The 19,006-nt window shown below is 49.0% G+C and overlaps 3 protein-coding genes across 4 annotated transcripts; 2 read left to right on the top strand and 1 right to left on the bottom strand.

Annotated features, from left to right (window-relative positions):
- Nucleotides 1-1,335: 1,335 nt before the first annotated feature.
- Nucleotides 1,336-5,525, top strand: LOC100280550 (uncharacterized). The gene is made up of 4 exons (NM_001367133.1): nt 1,336-1,651; nt 3,148-3,239; nt 4,584-4,697; nt 5,134-5,525. The coding sequence occupies exons 1-4, from the start codon at nt 1,444-1,446 to the stop codon at nt 5,317-5,319; spliced, it is 600 nt and encodes a 199-aa protein (NP_001354062.1). The 5' UTR covers nt 1,336-1,443; the 3' UTR covers nt 5,320-5,525.
- A 3,702-nt stretch (nt 5,526-9,227) lies between these two features.
- On the top strand, nt 9,228-12,024 carry LOC100384360 (uncharacterized). The gene is given in 2 exon segments (NM_001176907.1): nt 9,228-9,606; nt 11,317-12,024. Coding segments are annotated over 2 exon segments (600 nt in total). The 5' UTR covers nt 9,228-9,384; the 3' UTR covers nt 11,695-12,024.
- A 110-nt stretch (nt 12,025-12,134) lies between these two features.
- On the bottom strand, nt 12,135-15,665 carry LOC100276765 (uncharacterized). Of its 2 annotated transcripts, none has more exons than XM_020553228.3 (10): nt 15,142-15,665; nt 14,977-15,045; nt 13,790-13,843; nt 13,598-13,664; nt 13,428-13,502; nt 13,076-13,339; nt 12,952-12,997; nt 12,784-12,862; nt 12,570-12,679; nt 12,135-12,492 (listed from the first exon to the last, which is right to left on the bottom strand). In XM_020553228.3, the coding sequence occupies exons 1-9, from the start codon at nt 15,421-15,423 to the stop codon at nt 12,587-12,589; spliced, it is 1,029 nt and encodes a 342-aa protein (XP_020408817.1). In that variant the 5' UTR covers nt 15,424-15,665; the 3' UTR covers nt 12,135-12,492; nt 12,570-12,586. The 2 variants fall into 2 exon arrangements, with proteins under 2 accessions (XP_020408817.1, NP_001299825.1); NM_001312896.1 differs by having other exon boundaries at nt 12,141-12,473; nt 15,142-15,521.
- Between the last annotated feature and the right edge of the window lie 3,341 nt (nt 15,666-19,006).

Genomic DNA, 19,006 nt, shown 5'->3' with positions numbered 1-19,006 from the left:
GATGAACGCCTCGAGCGACGTGTCATATTTAGAATATGTACTATTGCAACTATTTTATCCCCTAAGTCCTATTGAAGGACATGTTATTTGCTTTGCACAACTATGTATAAATTGTGGTGTAAGATAGAAAATGATAGCACCCCAACCTCATCCATTCTCGTTGTTCCAGATGAACAATGAGACATATATCTTGAAGAATATGCTTGAGTTATGAGGGATAACGACTTTGACAAATGTCATTGTCAGGGGGAGCGAATGCTTATATTGATCACAATCGTGAGACAATAAATGTCTTATTCTATGCCCTGAAGGCGTGAGCTTGATGATCAATACGTGAGCCTTTATGGAACTTTCTATCAAATATATAGATCCAGTCGATCGAACACCATCAATCAAGGTGGCTTATTTATATTGATACGTGCACTTACCTCGTATATCCTAGAAGTGAGTAGAGGTAAAGTTCCTGAAATAGTCCTTGCAAGGATATGCAATCCGTTTGCTAAATCTTTATATGCATATACTTCCAGAAGAAGATGTTTTGCCTTATTGATACGGTTTTGCAAGGATCAGGGGAGCACATTTCTAAAGTTAGCCTTTATAGAAGATTCGATAGAATCTAGATCTCATAGAATCGAAACCTGTCCCGATGACAGCTGTTGTACTCTTTTTCCCTTTGTGAGTTTTCTTGAAGTTTCTCACATGAGGTTTTTAACGAGGCAACAAAATGCAAATGCAATTTGTATCACCATGCTCTCTTTCTCCATATTTTTCCCACTGGGTTTTTCGGAGTTTTAACGAGGCATGTGTTGGTCGCGGTATTCGCCCAAGGGGGAGTGTTAAGTAACCCTAGTTAGGGTTATGTGGGCAAATACCTGCTTTGCCCCTGAGGGGTCTCACATCTCTATATAAGGAACCTGTACACCCCTTCATATTAGAGAGATCAGAAAGAGGCCAGAGGCCCAACCCTATATCCAGTGTCTCGTGTGTTTCCTCTGTCGTGCTTATGGGAAGGGAGACGAGTTCTCTACATCTTCTTGCGCCTCTACTGCTGACGGGAGGGAAGGGAGCGGATCTGATGATCCGTGGTAACGTAGTTCTCAATACTATGTAGCTGTCCTACCGACCCGACCCGACCCGACCCGACCCTTCCAGAAGACCCCAACCCCATGTGGCAACCTTTCTTGGGCCAGGCCTCTAAGGTGGACCTGAAAGCTGAACATCTAAAGCCCCAAAATGGACATGCACTCACGAAGCCCAGAACCTGGCCCTCGCGTGGCGTGCACATATTTCTCGGGCCTTATTTTTCTTCAATTCTTCGCAGTCAGCATCTGGACTGTGGAGTCTGTTGTCTGCGTGTCTGCGGCTGGTTCTCTCTGCCACCGCACGAGTCGCAGCAGAGAGGGAAAAACCCTAGCAGCCTCCCTCCGTCCCAACCCCGACCCCATGGCCGCATCTAACGGCGGCGGCGGCCCCGGCCCCGGCCCGATCTCCGCAGAGGCGGAGGCGGCGCTTGGAGAGGCTATCAGGCTGGTGTTCGGGCGGTGGACGGCGCTGCAGATGGCGGTGGAGAACCAGTGGGGCGGCCGCGACTCCCGCGCCAAGGCCGACCAGTTGGGCGAGTCCATCCTATTCTGGTTCTGCCGCACTAAGGGTACGTACAGGTACTCCAACATTCTCGGATGATTTTCTCCTCCGTGGGGCGGGATCCGGAGGCGCAGTTGGTATTGTTCAGTTTAGCCTCAGGATTCTCGTATCTTCGTTCAGAGGGTTTGGAATTTGGATTGACTGTGTAGGGAGTCCCTATGTTAAATGTAGGCGTGGCTCAACCAACGAGGATTCGGGTTTCTGATTGTGTGCAAAAAGTTCGATTCATTACAGGGGAAAACAATGTGTTTTGTATGAAGTGATGATCATCATCACAATTGGTTGTTGTGTCAAATAAATGTGAAATGCGGAGGATCTTAAGATTATTTAATTCTTTGTTGTAGGTTGCCCTTTTGATTTATCGTGATCCAAATAGCTGCACAGATCGTCATTTATCCTCAAGAAACTTTGTCTAATAGAAATCCTGGATAACTTTGGTTCTAGAACAGTTTGTTCATTTTATTTAAAATTTTAAATATGGAAGGCTGCCATGCATTATGAATTTAATTTTACTGCAAAAACTGCCTCATTTATATTTATTTATATTTATCACCAGTTTATATAATATAAGGCATTAGTAACAGAATTATTAAAATAAAACTACTGGGTTCAGGCACGTGTAAGTCTTAACAGATGGTGGTTGTCGTCTGTATCAGCAAGGAAATGCCTAAGTCTATCATGTCGCCGTGCATTTAAGCGGTTGGAGCAGTGGAGCCTATGAATCGGTCACAGTTGGAGAGATTTATGAGACACTTGTAGCTGGGAGAGATTTAGAAACACTTGTGACTTGGAGAAATTTACTAGGCACTTGTTGGGTTAGCATAGTGGAGTCAAGGATCAATCATAAAAGCCATACTTCTCAGTTGACCATTGCAACTCAGCGCCACATTGCTGATTGGATCCCATCTATATCGTTCTCGGAAACATGCCACCCGTGCCGATGTTAAGAAAACTAAAAAATGGATGCATCCTAGATCTTATCAACAAATATGTCAGCTAATGTCCTTAAAGCAAATTGAATTCCACCATGATATAATGCTACTCCACTGAAAGATTCATTTTTTTGTCTCCTTATGATATTCTTTTCAGCAGTTTTATACTTTTCAAAGGAAAAAAGGAATTAGACTTTGGTAAAAAAAAAGGCAGTTTTTGGAATGGATAGAAAATGTTCAGTTTGTATAAAGTTTGCTGGACATTGGAACCATCGACTACCAGATAGTTGCCATTGGTAAACCTAATCAATTTGCATCTTAATTATCTTTTAGCCCTGAGCCATACTAGTACTGTTCTTTACTTTAGTGGTTTGTATTAAATTTTTTAAGGGCACAAGTCTTACATTTACTCAGGATTCTTTAGCCAGAAAAAATATATTTCAGTCCAATTTTGTATGGCTTCTCTTTATTTTAGGAAATATTTTTCCATCTATTCAATTGGCTGAGGCTTAACTTAGTCAGCTTGGACACTTTTCAGAGTCTATTTGTACTAATAAGGTTTCATTTTCAGGTCCATATTATTTCGAAGACTTGGTCGATATGATGTATGACAAAATTTCTGAATCTTTTAATGCCTACTTTGAGGATAATAGTATTGAGGAGGTAACTATGGCCCCCCTCCTTTCATTTTTGTCTTCGACTTGAATGTTAAGCTTGATGAATGTTGTCCTTAGCCTAGTTCCAGTTAAAACTCTATCAGTGCATTGTATTACTGCACTTTAGTAGGGGTCGTGCATGTTCCTTTCTTATTTTTGTTATAGCTGATCCTACAATCTGCCGTACAGTGCAACCTTGATCATGGCTCAATCTTTAATCATGTGCTTTTGATTTCGTGCATACATCTACATTAGAATAAATCCTTATGATTACTGTTGTATGTCATGTAAATTATATGTATACGGGGAGTGTATTCTCTTACCTAGGAACCTAACTCTCCTTGTGGTGTGTAGTTCTACTCTTGAGCTACAAAAGGGTTGGTTCGGTTTAGCGTTAATGGAATATGTTTGATTAATTTTGGATGCCTAGATACCTCATTTACTGCTTTTATCTGACCTTTTTTTTACAAATTGCTATTGTTGCTGCTCAGCAGTGTAAGACATTGAGGTGCTTCTCACTTCTCAGCATGAAAGAACAGATCTAATTGTTGGAACTTGCTCTCCTGGGCAAGTTAATCCAACGGGGGAGTAAAAACAGTGTAAACCAGGTTTCAACTCGAGATGGCAAAAGCTCTGTTGAATCCAGCCTCTCAAGGGCACTGTACGGGGGCATTTATAGGTGCCTGAGTGCCCAGCGTCTAGGGTTAAGGACGCATGTGCCCTCAGACGCCCAGATTATCCCCGGAATATTCCCATAAAGCAGGGTTATAGACTGTAATTACAGGGAAGCCTTTACAAATTAGGCCCGTAATGCGTAGTGGCCACGCAGGGCCTGCTAAAATGGGCCGGATCACACGTGGGCCTCCGCGTTGGACGAGGTCGCGGGAAAAGACGACTTCGCCGTAGGCCTTCGTCTTCCGATGCGTGGGACGAAGGGTAGAGTCTGCCAGTCGTCTTGTCTCCGTTGTTGTAGCGAGTCTGGCGAAGGCATCGAGCGAAGGGTGGCGTCTTCGCCTTCGCCCCAACACTAATACTCTTATCGAATAGTATGTGGCAGTTATGCTCAAACCAAACTTGACATTAATAGCCTTATCAGATCATGATACTTGCCTTTGAAGTGAAATGTACCAGATAGGCTCCCTATGAACTATGGGTTATAAAGATCTTGTGTACATTATGACATACCACTCACTCAACAGCAGCTAATATTTACGAAGAAGTAGGTCTAGTAATAATATCCCATCAAATTTGTTTTCGGGGACAATTCCGTATCATCACAAACAGAAACTTCTCGCAATCAGTGGTGTACCAGTCAACCAGTGTTCATTAGTTTCCATAATTTTTTTAACAGGTTGCTGAACAGTTTTTGATCATACATGAAGAATGCCTGCAAAACAACTATTCGTCTATAGAGAAGCTAAGGAATTCTCCTGTTCCGGGGAATGCTGTTTCTCAAAGTAGACAGGTGTGTACTGTTATTGAATTTCATAATTATTTTACAATGTGGATTATGACCGATTGACCGTGCAGCGTGTATCAAAGTGGAGTTAATAATGTGACCATGTGAGAATCAGAAAACAGAAATTGGTTACAGTAACACAGGATACGTATTGTCATTGCTTTTTCTTTCGAGTTTGTAGATTAAATTTTCTATATCCATCGACCATTCTAGAATGTAGACCAATGGGAACATGTTTCTGACAAAGCCCTTGCGTATTATACTGTGCATTCATGTGAGTTCGCCTTATGGTAGCACCATGGATCCACCATGATATGAATAATAGTTCGCCTAGCAGACAAGATTAGAATCTTCATTTTTCTCTGTAATATTGGTTTCATTGCGGACATTGAACCATTGGCAATTCCGTGGCGAACTATAATATTGGTCTTCTAATGAGCAGATAGTGGGCGATGACGACGATGACAGTGATAGCTCAGATGACGGTGATGACACATCGATGGTGGCTGATGAAGAGGCTGGGCCAGAAGAGATGGCAGTGGACAGGCCAAGGCCCCCCAAGCCTACTCCAGACGCCGATGGGTGGACTGTTGTGCCTCCTAGGCGTGGTGGTCGCAGCAAGAAATAGAGTACATGGTAGCTGCTGGCTTTTCTCGCGGAATGTTTGTTGAGTGCTGCGGTTCCATATTCACTTGTATCGCTCGATATTTGACCCGACATGGATGTTGTGAGTGTGTAGTATGTTTGGTTTGCCACCGCCCACCAATTTGGTGTAAACAAGGTAATTATTATAGATGCATCCTGTGATCAGGTTTTGAGTGTTGCAGAGTCATCGTTTACGTGCTGCCCGTCCCACAAAGAGCTTATTCTCAAGAGACACCTGGGCCAGTGGGCCCTGTTAGCTGTGATTACCGGCGTGCATGCTTTAGTGAGGCCATTGATTGCGCATGCATTTGGATGTTTGCAACGTCCTACGTGCTTCAAGTGTCGCAGCGGAGCGCTGTCTTCTGTGCGGCCAACGCTGAGAACGGCCTTCCTGACCGGCTTACTGTTCAGGAGATGTGAGCATGCATGGGACTCAGCCCAGCTGCTGAGGCCGAGTCGAGAGCTCGCGAGATGTTCGTGGCTCATCTAGTCGTGCTCTTCACTGGGGGGCTAGGGCTTTACGTATGTGTGACAGCGTCTGGTCTGCTATTCCCAACGGCAGATGCAGAACCGTGTGTTCATTTTTTTTATTTTTTTTTTGTTTGGGCACACCTTGCTAAAGGAGGGAGCACAACCAGTGATTATTGTTGCCGGCCCTATCGCAGATTGCAGTGCAGGCAGCCGCGCAGCCCCGACGAAAGGCCAGCAAGACGTGAACAGAAAGCGTGCCGGCCGGCCGGCCGGACCTGGCGAGCGATGTTCATGTTCACCACGGACAGCACCAACGCATGTGTCAGCGACAAGGGCTATCGGTGACTGGCGACGATACTGTCAGTTTCGACGCACACAGCGCTACAGCCTACAGCAGCAGCAAGCTATCATGTGGCCATCTAAAGAGAAAGGCATCATGCATGATGGTGTTGGTGTATGCCTGTATGGCGTCAGTTGGACACAGTCGACCGGCCGATCAGGTGCTGGTAGCAGGCGTATCCGTGATTTGTCTGTACCGGAGAGATAGAGAGAGAGGCCCGATCGGCGGGCTCTGTTGCCCAGCAGTCCAAGGTTGTAGCTCATTAATGCCGTGTCTCCTCTGCGGCGGCCGGCTACTCCATGCCTACTAGGAGCTACGCTTTTTTTTTTGTCTAGCCGCCGCCCTCATCAGTCTGGCGACAACAACTTTGATGTGTCCCGGCCCATGTGATGATTGGAGTAGAATCAGTCCATGAATTAGTAGTCAGCATTTCAGCAACACAACACTCCCCTAGCCTCCTAGAGCAAAGTATCTCTCTCTATCTCTCTCTATTAAAAAAAATATGTCTGTGTTGCAAGTACCATTTTAGGAAGGAGAAGGAGAAGAAAAAAATTATGTTACTACTACTAGTTGTTTGTGCTGTTGGATGGCTGGTAGCAGAAGATGCTTCTCTAGTTCTACTTTTGTTCCACATGAAAAAGGAAAAATGAGGAGAAGAAGGAAAAAAACAAAGAAGCTGCTCTGAATCCCTCATGCATGTGCCTGTGAAGCGAGAGGATCAACATCAAACCGACTGCTCGAAGGAGGAGGAAAAGGTTTTTCCAAAGAAAGCATTCAAACCAAGTACAGTAGCACTAGCAGCACGTCTTTAAAACCAGAAAGAGGCGGCAGGAGGTGGCTTAGCGGTATGATGTGCTACTACTGCCTGCTAGCTGCCGGCCTGCCGTCCGGTTAAGGCCTTGTTCGTTTGTGTCGGATTGGTGGGTCGGAACGATTCCTAGCTGGATTGCTTCTCTAATTTATATAAACTTTGATTAGCTGGAACGATTCCGGATGCAATCCGACGTAAACGAACAAGACCTAAAAAAACTGGTTTTGAAAGCATCCAGTTTTTAAGAAATTGGTTTATAGAAATCTAGATAATGATTCCAAATATACCATCTTATGACTCAGTTTATAAAAATTAGATTACTTTGTGTTTCTTAAAAAATCAAGAAGCTGATATCTCCTAGCTAAAAAAGATAAAAACTAGTTGCTTCTAAACATGGCCTAAGTTATCTCATCGAGCTTTCAAAGAGGACAGGACAACCTCTACGGTTTGGTTTGGAGACGCGACGGGTGGAATAGGACAACTTGTATATGTATACACACAGACATGCATGCCATTGGTGCAATGAACCTGCGGTCTGCGGCGGACAGGCGTCCGGAAGCCCGCGTCTGGTCCATGTACGCGGCACAGCGCGTACAGTACAGGTACAGCCGCAGGTTTTTGTTTGGCGGCGACAGGGAGCCGACTGGCCGTCTCTGGCTGGCTCTCGATCTCTCTGCGTCGTGTGGATTTCAGTGGGCTGTGAATGAAGAACAGCAGCAGCGTACGTTCCAGTGATCGATGCTGGCACGCGTAGCGTAGGCGCTGATTACCGCGCGGGGCCAATGATTCTCGAGTGAAAAGCGGCTGGGAGTGGGAGGTTGAAAAGCGGCGAAAGAGACGGCGGGCCGTACGGATGTCCGGCCGGCCTGTCCTCAGGGCTGAGGGCCGACCGCCGGACCGGCCGGGGCGAGAGGAGGAGGAGGAACACCAATCATCGCGCTCGCTCATGGCAGTGCCACACATGGGCTCCGCCGTGGCTTTCTTCAGCGGCAAGCAACGCCGGTGCGGTGCCTGAGAGTGAGAAGAATGGCCAAGCAGCAGCAGCAGCAGGGCAGGGGACGGTGCACTGCACGGCCACAATGATCCATCGAGTGGCCATGACGGCGGTCGCGTTGCCGCACTGCTGCGCGCCGGCGGTACAGACAAAAAGGGGGGGCCTCGGTTTTCTAGAGAAGGCACGCAGGGGCCAGGCCCAGGCCCTGCCGCTGGAGCGCTGCGGGGGGTGCCGGTGCCCCGTCTTGTCCGCCCCCGTCCATTCACCGCCGGACCAACCGAGCAAAAGATGTCCCGGCCCCCGGCTCCGCCTCCGCCTCCTACACTTGTACCGCTGCTAGCTACCTGCCGGCCGACGGACGACGACGACGGCCGCGTGGATGCCCATCCATCCTCAAATAACGCAAGGATCGACATAGATCTCCCTTTAAGATATGTTATTATCATAAAATCAGCCGACAAGCTAACCTATCCGCATGCACCATCGATCGGTTCAATCAGCTTGTTCGATCGGCACTGCAGGCGCGCAACTTGCTCACTCACATCACATGCACGCTACTACACCTGTACCGCTGCTACCTGCCGCGCGCGGTCACTAAACCTGATTGATCCGGCTTTCTTGAGCCATCCCCCGAGGATTTTTCACCTGCTCTGCTCGTTCCTCCCGGCCGGTCACTCACACTCGCATGTGATAAGAGAAGTGTATGCAGAAGGACTCAGCAAGCTGGGAGAGAGTGATACCGGTATGCATGCCATGCCATGCCATGTGTGTGGATCATGCGCGAATGATTCGGCCGGCCGGCCGGCCGGCAAGCAGTGCTTCTACTCCTCCTCGTACGTACGGTGCGGTGCCGGGTCGGGTCGGGTCGGGCCGCAATTAGCATGCGTGCCGTGGCTTTACGTCTCTCTCTCTCTTCCATGCGTCCCGCAGCATAATTGTGCATGGTGAACGGAGAGCGCCGGAGATCCATCGGTCAAAGGGAGAGGACGAAAGGGATCTCATCTCCGTCTGCCTGCCTGCCCTTCAACTGCTCACCGCCCTTCTCCTTCACACGCACACGCTCGCGTTCTCTCTCTCTCTCTTCTCTGGCGAAGCCGACAGACGGCTCAACTGCCTCTCTGTCCATCCGTTCCACTGTTCCAGCATCTCTGATCAGTCTCTCGCGGTCTCTCCTGAGCAGAGCAGGAGCAGTGGCGAGCTCTGCTTTCCCAGCTTTTATCTCTGCCCAGCCCAGCGCCTGCCTACTGCCTCCACTAGAAAGGGCTCCCAGTCCCAGTTCCAACACTCGACCTGCCCCGTCCGCCACCCCTGTGCGTGCCTACCACAATCCACACACCCCAGCCGCCCAACTGGGCTGGGCAGCAGCCATATACTCCACTCCACCGGCCGGTGCGCGCGTCTCAGGCCTCTCCAGTTCCCCACTCTCGCTCTGATGAGGGACGCGGTGGTGGTGATGGCGGTGCCCGGAGGCGGAGGCGGGGGCGGAGGATCGGCCTCGTCGGCGGCGGCGGCGCCGTGCGCGGCCTGCAAGCTGCTGCGGCGCCGGTGCGCGGCGGGCTGCGTCTTCGCGCCCTACTTCCCGCCCGGGGAGCCGCACAAGTTCGCCAACGTGCACAAGGTCTTCGGGGCCAGCAATGTCAGCAAGCTGCTCCAGGTATACAGCAGCCTGCACCACCGTCACCAACTCACCGTTGTTTGCTTTGCCGCGGAGGTCACTAGACTACAGCATGTAGCCACGCTGCGCACGACCGCTTTGCCTGCGGCTACGAACAGCGAACCATCTGCTACAGCGCACGCTCTGCGCCTGCCGCACCGAAGCGAAGAGTGAACAGGGGGTGGTGTCCATGCATGTCATGTCCCCATCTGCTGGGCTCCTATTTGCCCCAACTCGTTGCCGTCGTTCCTCGACTCCTCGTTCGTTCGTTTGCATGCTTCTTCTATTATAGAAGAACGAGGTCCCCAGCAGCGGAGCGCGGCAGCTCAGCTCAGCTCACCTATGCCCATACGGTCACTCAGACGCAAAGACTGTCTGCGTCTCAGGTATACTGCTTTGCCAAAAGTAACAAGCTTTACGCATAGCTTATTATTAAAAGCAAAGCAGCGAAGCGTCCTCCGATCCTACTGGACAGGCCAACACACTTTTTAGGGATCATTCTGCTCTGCCTACCTCGCTTCTTTTGTGTACCGGCCTACCGGGACCTACATCTACGTACACTCGAGTCTCGAGCGAGTCTTGGTCCGTTTTCCTCCAGCTTTGTTTGCTCCTGACTGAGCTTCCGCTGCAGTCAGTAACCCATAGTAGTTGAGCTTAACAGCTCTTTCCTTGGGGGGGTTACTGTAATAAATCCGGCTCTTGGGGGAACCATGGACTCGACAAGGCATGGGCAGACAGCGTCTCGCTTTCACTGCACTCAGGGAGGGGGCCAATCCAATCCAATCATGAGCAGAGCAGAGGAGAGCAGTGCAGCAACAAAACAAACCAAACCAACCCCAAGCGAAGAGATCGCCCACGCCCGGAGAGGAGAGGGCGAGCCGTCAGCCGACCAATCAGCACATGACCAGGCCCGCTAGGCTAGACCTATAGTTAGTATGAGTGTTTGAATGCATTAGAGTTAATAGTTACTTCGTAGCTGCCTAAAAATCGCTATTAGAATTAGCTAATTAATAAATAGCTAGCTAACTAGTATTATGTCCGTTCTTTCTTATTTACCGCGATTTAGTAAAAAAATGAACTAGCGGACGAGACGAAGATAGTATTAGCTAATTTGCTAACAGTATTAGCTAGACGGTTTAAATGTATTCGGTTAATTTTAGCAACTAATTATAAGCTATAGTATATATTCAAACAATCCTAATCAATCTTGTACGTACACATTTATTAGAGCCAAACAGGGGCCTGTCCCTGCTCTTGACCGTATCTTCGCGTTCAAAGATCTCGGTCCCCATGTGTCGAGCCGTCGGCAGCAGTGTGTGTGCTGCCTCCGGTCTACCCACGGCCGTCGCCGTCTCAAGGCATGGATCGCACATGGTGTCCGAAAAAGAAGCTTTCGGCTGCACCAAACACGCAGACATGTCGTCGATCTTTTCTGTCATCTTTTTATTTTTTTTTTCTTGCTCCAATAATCATCTACTGCTGCAGCCTGCAGCTGGTTGGTCCGTCCGAATCCGATAGCACTACTTTCCTAGCTAGCTAGGCGATCGATCGGTGTTTCTTTGCTACCGGAGTACATACATCGATCTCTACGTATCGATGTGCACGATCCAAGTGAAGAGTCAGTCCACCCTGAATGCTGAACGCACCGTCGTTGAGTTTACCTCAATACTCATGCTCTCTCTCTCTCTCTGGTGGGAATCGGGAGTGCAGGAGATCCCGGCGCAGCACCGAGGGGACGCGGTGAGCAGCCTGGTGTACGAGGCCAACGCGCGCGTCAGGGACCCGGTGTACGGCTGCGTGGGCGCCATCTCGTCGCTGCAGGAGCAGGTGGAGGCGCTGCAGGCGCAGCTGGCGCTGGCGCAGGCCGAGATGGTCAGGCTCAGGATGACCAACGACTACATCGTGCACCGCCTCAAGGCGGCCAGCAGGGCCGGCGGCGGGGGCAGCAGCTACGCCGGCTCGCCCTCGTCCATGTCCTCGCCCAAGACGGCGGAGCCGGAGGCGCACTGCAAGGCCACGCCGGAGCTGCTGGACATGGTCGTGGACCAGCCCGGCATGGACGACGCCCACTTCTGGTCGTCCTACTAGCCTAGGGCCGGGATGGAGGCCGCTGACAACCGAGCGCTTCTCTTCTGATCTATTAGTCGTGTGGTCGATCAGGTGCTGTTTTTTGAGTCACAGATGGTGTCATCAGGTATATGGTGTGCGCGCGCTGTAACAGCGTCACACTAGGAGGAATGGAAGGCGAGCGTACGTAGAAGGCCTTCTTCTCCTATACCTTCTACCAGTATGTCCAGGGCTTGATTTTTTTGGCTGTCCTTCCATGAGAAGGTGGAACATGGTTACAGGTATTGGTGTGCATCTACTGCCTAGTTAAAACAGGTGAACTCTGCTGTGGAAATGCAGATCGATCTTACCAATGTTTGTCCGAGTGTTTTCCTCTTTTCATTGCCCGTGTTCTCAGAATCATGTGCCAACTTTTGTTAGCTGCGAAATCAACTTTTCACAGAGAAACCTCAGTACAAACAGAGCAAAACGAAAAAGTTAGTTCGAGGTTAACAGAACAAGATGCAGCTACCGATTGCAATTGATGATTGAGTTGGGGACGAGATGGAATTTTACTCCCAAGATTCTGTTTCATGGTTTTACGAAGAATGTAGGCACCATGACAGGATGCATCCTATAGTTTAGCACTCGACAGGTGCAACACTTACAGGAGCAACTCTGGTTTGCGCACTCAGTTGTTCAGAGAGGTCCGCTCGACGCTCGTTAAACCTAGTGTGGATTATGGGGGGCAAAACTTCCAACTAGATCTTCAAATCCACAACTTAGATGGCAATAAGTTGCCAATGCGGCAACTTCATTACCTGCAAACCCAACAACAAACTGTGTATCCTATTAGTATTAGCTGTGCGGCAAATCTAAAGCATGAGGGAACTCTGCCATTGGATAGAGGGACTTACAAAGAGACATACGGAGCCTACGGCATGCTACGATTTAGCAAGCCTCGGAAAGACAGATATAGATCTTTGTTTTCTGGACCAAAGATCTCCTCAGCTTTCTTGAGAGTTTCCTGGTTTAAAATGTAAACATGTGCAGTTATGTAGTTGTGTGTTATGACTCAGACAGCTCCTCAGTTAAAAAGAATTAGCAGATGGATGGACCGAAATGACCAACCTCACGGGACTGCTTATGGGCATTGAGTTCTTTGATGTTGGCTAAGAATGCTCCAAATTGTTCATAGGATAGACGACTCCTACAGATGGTAATGAAGCTTTGCTAATTTACAATACCATCCATCTCGTTCGTCAACTGTTCAGAAAAGAGGTAAAGATATCAACAGACCTGGCTTGGCGAAAAAATTCCTTTCCATCAACACGAGGAGTCCGACCTGAAAACCCCAGCATCAGCCGTATTTATTCTATCCATGCAACATTCTAGTTTCAAACAACCACACGTCTTTACAAACCTGGGTTTGAACCTCCTCGTGGAGGTGAGCTAGCTGCCGAGGACTGCTTGCTTGATGGATACCATGGTGTCATTGACATGTGAGCTTCAATTCGAGATTTTGTTGGCGAGGTAGCACCAGACATCAGCTTCGGTGTTGCTGTGGTAGATATTTGCCTTGGAGAAGCAGAAGTGGACATTATTTTAGGAGTGGCCTTGGGGGTAAGCCAAGGAGTGATGTGCGATGAGAGGGCATATTTTTGGATCGGAGGCCTTGAGGCGGTACCTAATAGATTTTCAACAGTGCAAATGGTTGAAACTTGTGTTGCCATCCTGATGGGTATTAAGAAGAATAAATGATAAGCTAACAATACCGTCTCGGTTCGTACTTCCAGCATCCAAAGATTCACTAAATATATTTGTTGTAGGGTGGCTGCCAGATCCACCATCTTCAGCATTCAAAACAAAATAGTAGTTATGGATCAATGTTGGATACTTTTGGTGGGTAGTAAATAGAAATGAGAGAATTTCATGTACATCTAACCTCCACTAAACGATGCTTTTGTTGCTACTGGCTGGTCACATGTTGTAATGTCAACTGTTTCCTGTGGCTGCTTGAGACTCATAAGCAAAAAGTAGGGGTGAACAGTCGTAAAATAAATGAACATACTGATGATCTGGGTAAATAAATTAGCAAACACACACAAATAGCATGTTGGGTAATAGATGAACATACTGATGAACTATCATCACGCAACGACTGCATCAGATGCCTCTTGAATGACTCCAGCTGAGAATATAGAAAACATATCAGTATGTTGTCAAATAAAATGGTTAGGGAAAGAGATGGTGGAGTTTCTTTTCAAGGACAGCAAGAGTCTTGATGTAAATTTTAGATACAAAGGGGAAAAAACAAAGACCAACAACAACAGATGACCCCAAGCTGCGCACAGCTCCACAAAAGAAATAAGGAAGAAAAGATAGAAAAGTGTGCCTGATAATCTGAAATGCCATTTGGCTTGCTCCTTAGAGAGCATAAGAATACAAGTTTATTTTTGTCCTTCAAATAGGTATGTAAGAGCTAAAATTGTTTCGTTGTTATTGTGTGCTTAATCGCAGTTAAGGTTAGCAGTGAATGGAGTCAATCGGCTATATAAGGGAATTAATCAAGAGGATGGTCTAACAAGATATATTTACGCACATTCATGTAGGAAAGAGAGATAAAACAAATCCAAAGCAAGGAAACTAATCAGTTGTGAGAGTCATATTTAGAAACTGTGCATTCGACCAACGACCAATGTTTTCTAGTCATCCAATTAATCACGATTAGTCACATTTAATCGTCCAAGTCTGTTTGGACCAATCGCGATTAATCACTAAGTCATCCGACTAATCATGATTAATCGTCCAAGTCGGTCAGCCAGAACGACCTGCAAATCGTCCGACTTGAAAACATGCCCATGGCGTGATGTGTCTTCGAGTTGGGGCCCATATAAGCCAATGATGGTGGGCGTGGAATGGTTGAATGACTTCATCGGCACGAACTCGGTTACTTTCCATTTTTTACTTGTCATTTACAGTGATTACAGATCAATGAAAACATCCTTGATTTTCTACCATACGTTTACTTATGATGATACTGAACATCTGAATAGTTCCAACCTTCTCATGAATGTCAGTGCCGCTTGCAGCCTAATAAATGACAACCGAGTTCACTCGTGGACCATGGTGATCTTAAAATGTACTGTACTAACAAATGTTCCACATAGATTGTTCAATTCCTTTACCCAACCGTTCGAATCTCCTGGTTAACAACATTCCTAATATAATATACGTGAACAGTCTAATCCTAACTACACAGCAACACAGCACTACACCTACAAAATATGTACGCACAATAAGAAGGTAGGCCGACGGGCGAACCTTCTGCAGGTCGCGCGCCAGCTTCTTGGACGTCTGCGCCAGCGAGTCTCGCTCCTTGCTGAGCTTAATCTGCACCACAACGGAATCGCCAGGTTCAGACACCCAAGCGGACGCAGATGCCAAATGCGAACAGATTGAGCGGGGCCAGCTCCCGGCACGACCCACATTGTCCTCGAGCGCGGCGCGGAGCCTGGCGTTGGTCTCCTGCAGCGCGGTGTCGAGCAGCACCACTCGCTCCCGGAGCTCGGCGTTCTCGCGGTCCTTCCCCGCGGCCTCCGCCCGCAGGCGCCCCGCCTCCCGCTCCAGGCCGGACACCCGCCCGGACACCGCCAGCGCGGTGATGCGGCGTGCCAGATCCAGCTGCTCGTAGGGGTCCCGCGGCAGCGCCGCCAGGAGCTCGTCCGGCAGCACGAAGTCCGCCGCCTCCGCGCCGTCGCCCAGTGGCATCGCCTCCGCCGCCAGATCTCTCCGCGGAGGCCGGGCGAGATGAGTGAGACGGAAGCCGAATCGGATCGTGCGGGTGCCTGGTTTTGCCCGCTGCTGCGGCTTTGGAGTGGACAGTGGAGGTCTGGACTCTGGAGAGTGGAGACTGGAGGGGGGGGGGGGGGGGGGGGGGGGGGGGGTGGGGGAAGGGACCACCGCTGGCCGCTTCCTCAATGCGCTTGGGGTTTTTCCGGGTTTGAAATGGGCTCGGCGGCGGCCGCCGCGAGGTTTGAAAATTGTTTTGGGGGACTCTGGCCTGTTGTTCCCTACTTCCCTTCGCCTCGGTTCTGCGGAGTGGCCGAGTGGGCGCCCGAAGTAGCAATTGTTTGAGACGGAGGCGCCAAGTGGTCACAGCGGGTTGTGGTACGAAATGCTAATAACAACTTGTTCGATTATAAGGCATAAAATTTTACTTTAGATTTAATTCATGTCTGATTATATCTCTACTACTCTATATAAACGTATTGTAGGCGTCCACACACCATGGTTCTGCCCGCGATCGTCCTCCCGCACCCGCTGCGTCGTAGCCGCCAGCCCGCCATCAGCACCTCCGCAGAATCTGTTGTCCGCTCGCCCGCGTGGACTTGGCGCCGCGACCACCTCCTCTGCTCCCTCCTCCACCCCCCCTACCCCCCGCGCACGCCCGCTACGACTACGACCTCTGCTTCCCCCTCGCGCAACCCCGCTCCGCACACGATGGGATCTGGGAGCATCAAGCCACCACCGCAGTCAACCTCGACCACCCACGTGTTCTTCTCCGGGCCGACCTCGAAGTCTAGGGGGCAGGGTCACAGTCTTGGCGGCGCCGAGTACGGGGACCGGTCCACGGCCTAGATCTCGATCTCCCTTTTCTCTATCGTGTCGTCTTCGCCTCCGTGGGTCGGGTGCCTCACCTTCGTCAAGCTCAAGGTCCTCGACCCCATCGTGGCGAACACATCTCGCATTGATGTCACGGTAAGTCGGTAACCCTAGCCTCGCCCTCGTCCTTGCCCTTGCGAGCCGACAAGCCGGATCTCAGGCTTCGAGGTTTGCTCGGTCGTCGATTGATTTTAGTTCCCCGGATGCGCTGCACGAAATCGTAGGGCGTGAAGCCCATCTTTAGGTGGACCAAGGAGACCGACGAACATCTAGGCTGGGTGTTCCCCGCCGCCGCCAACGACGAGCCTGGCGCCCGCCCGACCCTCTCAATGGCGCCAGGAGCATGAGGAAGTTCTACGAGATCGCCAGCTTCAACAACGTCGAGAGGCCAACCGTCCCCGTGAGCATCTGATCCCTTCACTCCAAATCCACCAAAGAAGCATAGGACCTATTTTCCCCTTTTTCTGGCACACATAACATAACACAGCACAACACAACAACGGAGTTGATTCCACTGTTTCATTGTGTTGCAGGTCTTGTGGAACAAGTAGCTGAAGATGGTAGTGAACAACGAGAGCTCCGAGATCATCCAGATGCTCAATGCCAAGTTCAACGACATTGCTACGAACCTCGGGCTGGACCTCTACCTGGTTCACTCCGAGCCTCCATCGACAAGTGAAAGTCGCCTAGAGGGGGGGTGAATAGGGCGAAACTGAAATTCTCAAAAATAATCACAACTACAAGCCGGGTTAGCGTTAGAAATATAATCGAGTCCGCGAGAGAGGGCGCAAAACAAATCGCAAGCGAATAATGAAGTGAGACACGCGGATTTGTTTTACCGAGGTTCGGTTCTCTCAAACCTACTCCCCGTTGAGGAGGCCACAAAGGCCGGGTCTCTTTCAACCCTTACCCTCTCTCAAACGGTCCCTCGGACCGAGTGAGCTTTCTCTTCTCAATTACTTGGAACACAAAGTTCCCGCAAGGACCACCACACGATTGGTGTCTCTTGCCTCAATTACAAGTGAATGTTTGATCACAAGAAAGAATCAAGAAAGAAGAAAGCAATCCAAGCGCAAGAGCTCAAAAGAACACAAACAAATCTCTCTCTCTAATCACTAGGGCGTTGTGTGGAATTTGGAGAGGATTTGATCTCTATGGTGTGTCTAAAATTGAATGCTAGAGCTCTTGTAAGTAGTTGAGAAGTGGAAAACTTGGATGCAATGAATGGTGGGTGGTTGGGGGTATTTATAGCCCCAACCACCAAACTAGACGTTTGGTGAGGCTGTCTGTTCGATGGCGCACCGGACAGTCCGGTGCACACCGGACATGTCCGGTGCGACAGCCACGTCACCAAAGCCGTTGCAATTTGACCGTTGGAGTTCTGACTTCTGGGCCCGCCTGGATGTCCGATGCACACCGGACATGTATTGTTCAATGTCCGGTGCACCAGAATGGGCGTGCCTGACTTCTGCGCGCTTCTGGCGCGCATTGAATGCGCCTACAGGTGACCGTTGGCGCGAAGTAGCCGTTGCCCCGCTGTTACACCGGACAGTCCGGTGTACACCGGACATGTCCGGTGAATTATAGCGAAGCGCCCACTGCAAAATCCCGAGGCTGCCAAGTTCCAGAGCCGCGTCCCTTTGGAGCACCGGACACTGTCCGGTGTACACCGGACAGTCCGGTGAATTATAGCGCGCCGGCTCCTAGAAATTCCCGAGGCTGAGGAGTTCTGTGCGCGGTTCCCTGGTGCACCGGACATTGTCCGGTGCGCCACCGGACAGTCCGGTGCGCCACCGGACAGTCCGGTGCGCCAGACCAGGGAGCCTTTCGGGATGCCTTTAGCTTTCTAATTTGAACCCAACTTTGGTCTTTTTAATTGGCTTGTTGTGAACCTTTGACACCTGTATAACTTATACACTGGAGCAAACTAGTTAGTCCAATTGTTTGTGTTGGGCAATTCAACCACCAAAATTAATTAGGGACTAGGTGTAAGCCTAATTCCCTTTCAATCTCCCCCTTTTTGGTGATTGATGCCAACACAAACCAAAGCAAAGATAAATGTGCATAAATTGAACTAGTTTGCATAATGTAAGTGCAAAGGTTGCTTGGAATTGAGCCAATATAAATACTTACATGATGTGCATGGATTGTTTCTTTGTTTTTAACATATTGGACCACGTTTGCACCACATGTTTTGTTTTTGCAAATTCTTTTGTAAATTCTTTTCAAAGACCTTTTGCAAGATAGTCAAAGGTGAATGAATAGGATTTTGAAAAGCATTTTCAAGATTTGAAATTTTCTTCTTTTGTTTGAGATGCTTTTCCTTTGACTAAACAAAACTCCCCCTCAAATAAATTCTCCTCTTAGTGTTCAAGAGGGTTTTAAGACATCAATTTTGAAAATACTACTTGCTCCCCCTTTAGTTTTCAAATTTTGAAATTTACCAATTGAAAATCATCAATTTTAAAATTAGGGTGGTGGTGCGGTCCTTTTGCTTTGGGCTCATACTTTCTCCCCCTTTGGCATGAATCGCCAAAAACGGATACTTTGAGTGAGATATAAGCCCTTTTTTGTTAACTATTTTCTCCCCTTTGGCAAATAAAACATATGAGTGAAGATTATACCAAAGACGAAGAGTGGAGCGGAGCGACGACGAAGGATGAGTAGTAGAGTGGAGTGGAAGCCTTGT

The sequence above is a fragment of the Zea mays genome, chromosome 5, assembly GCF_902167145.1.
Source record: "Zea mays cultivar B73 chromosome 5, Zm-B73-REFERENCE-NAM-5.0, whole genome shotgun sequence".
Lineage (NCBI taxonomy): Eukaryota > Viridiplantae > Streptophyta > Magnoliopsida > Poales > Poaceae > Zea > Zea mays.
Note: the sequence above shows the minus strand (reverse complement) of the source record. Positions and strands in the feature narration are given on the sequence as shown.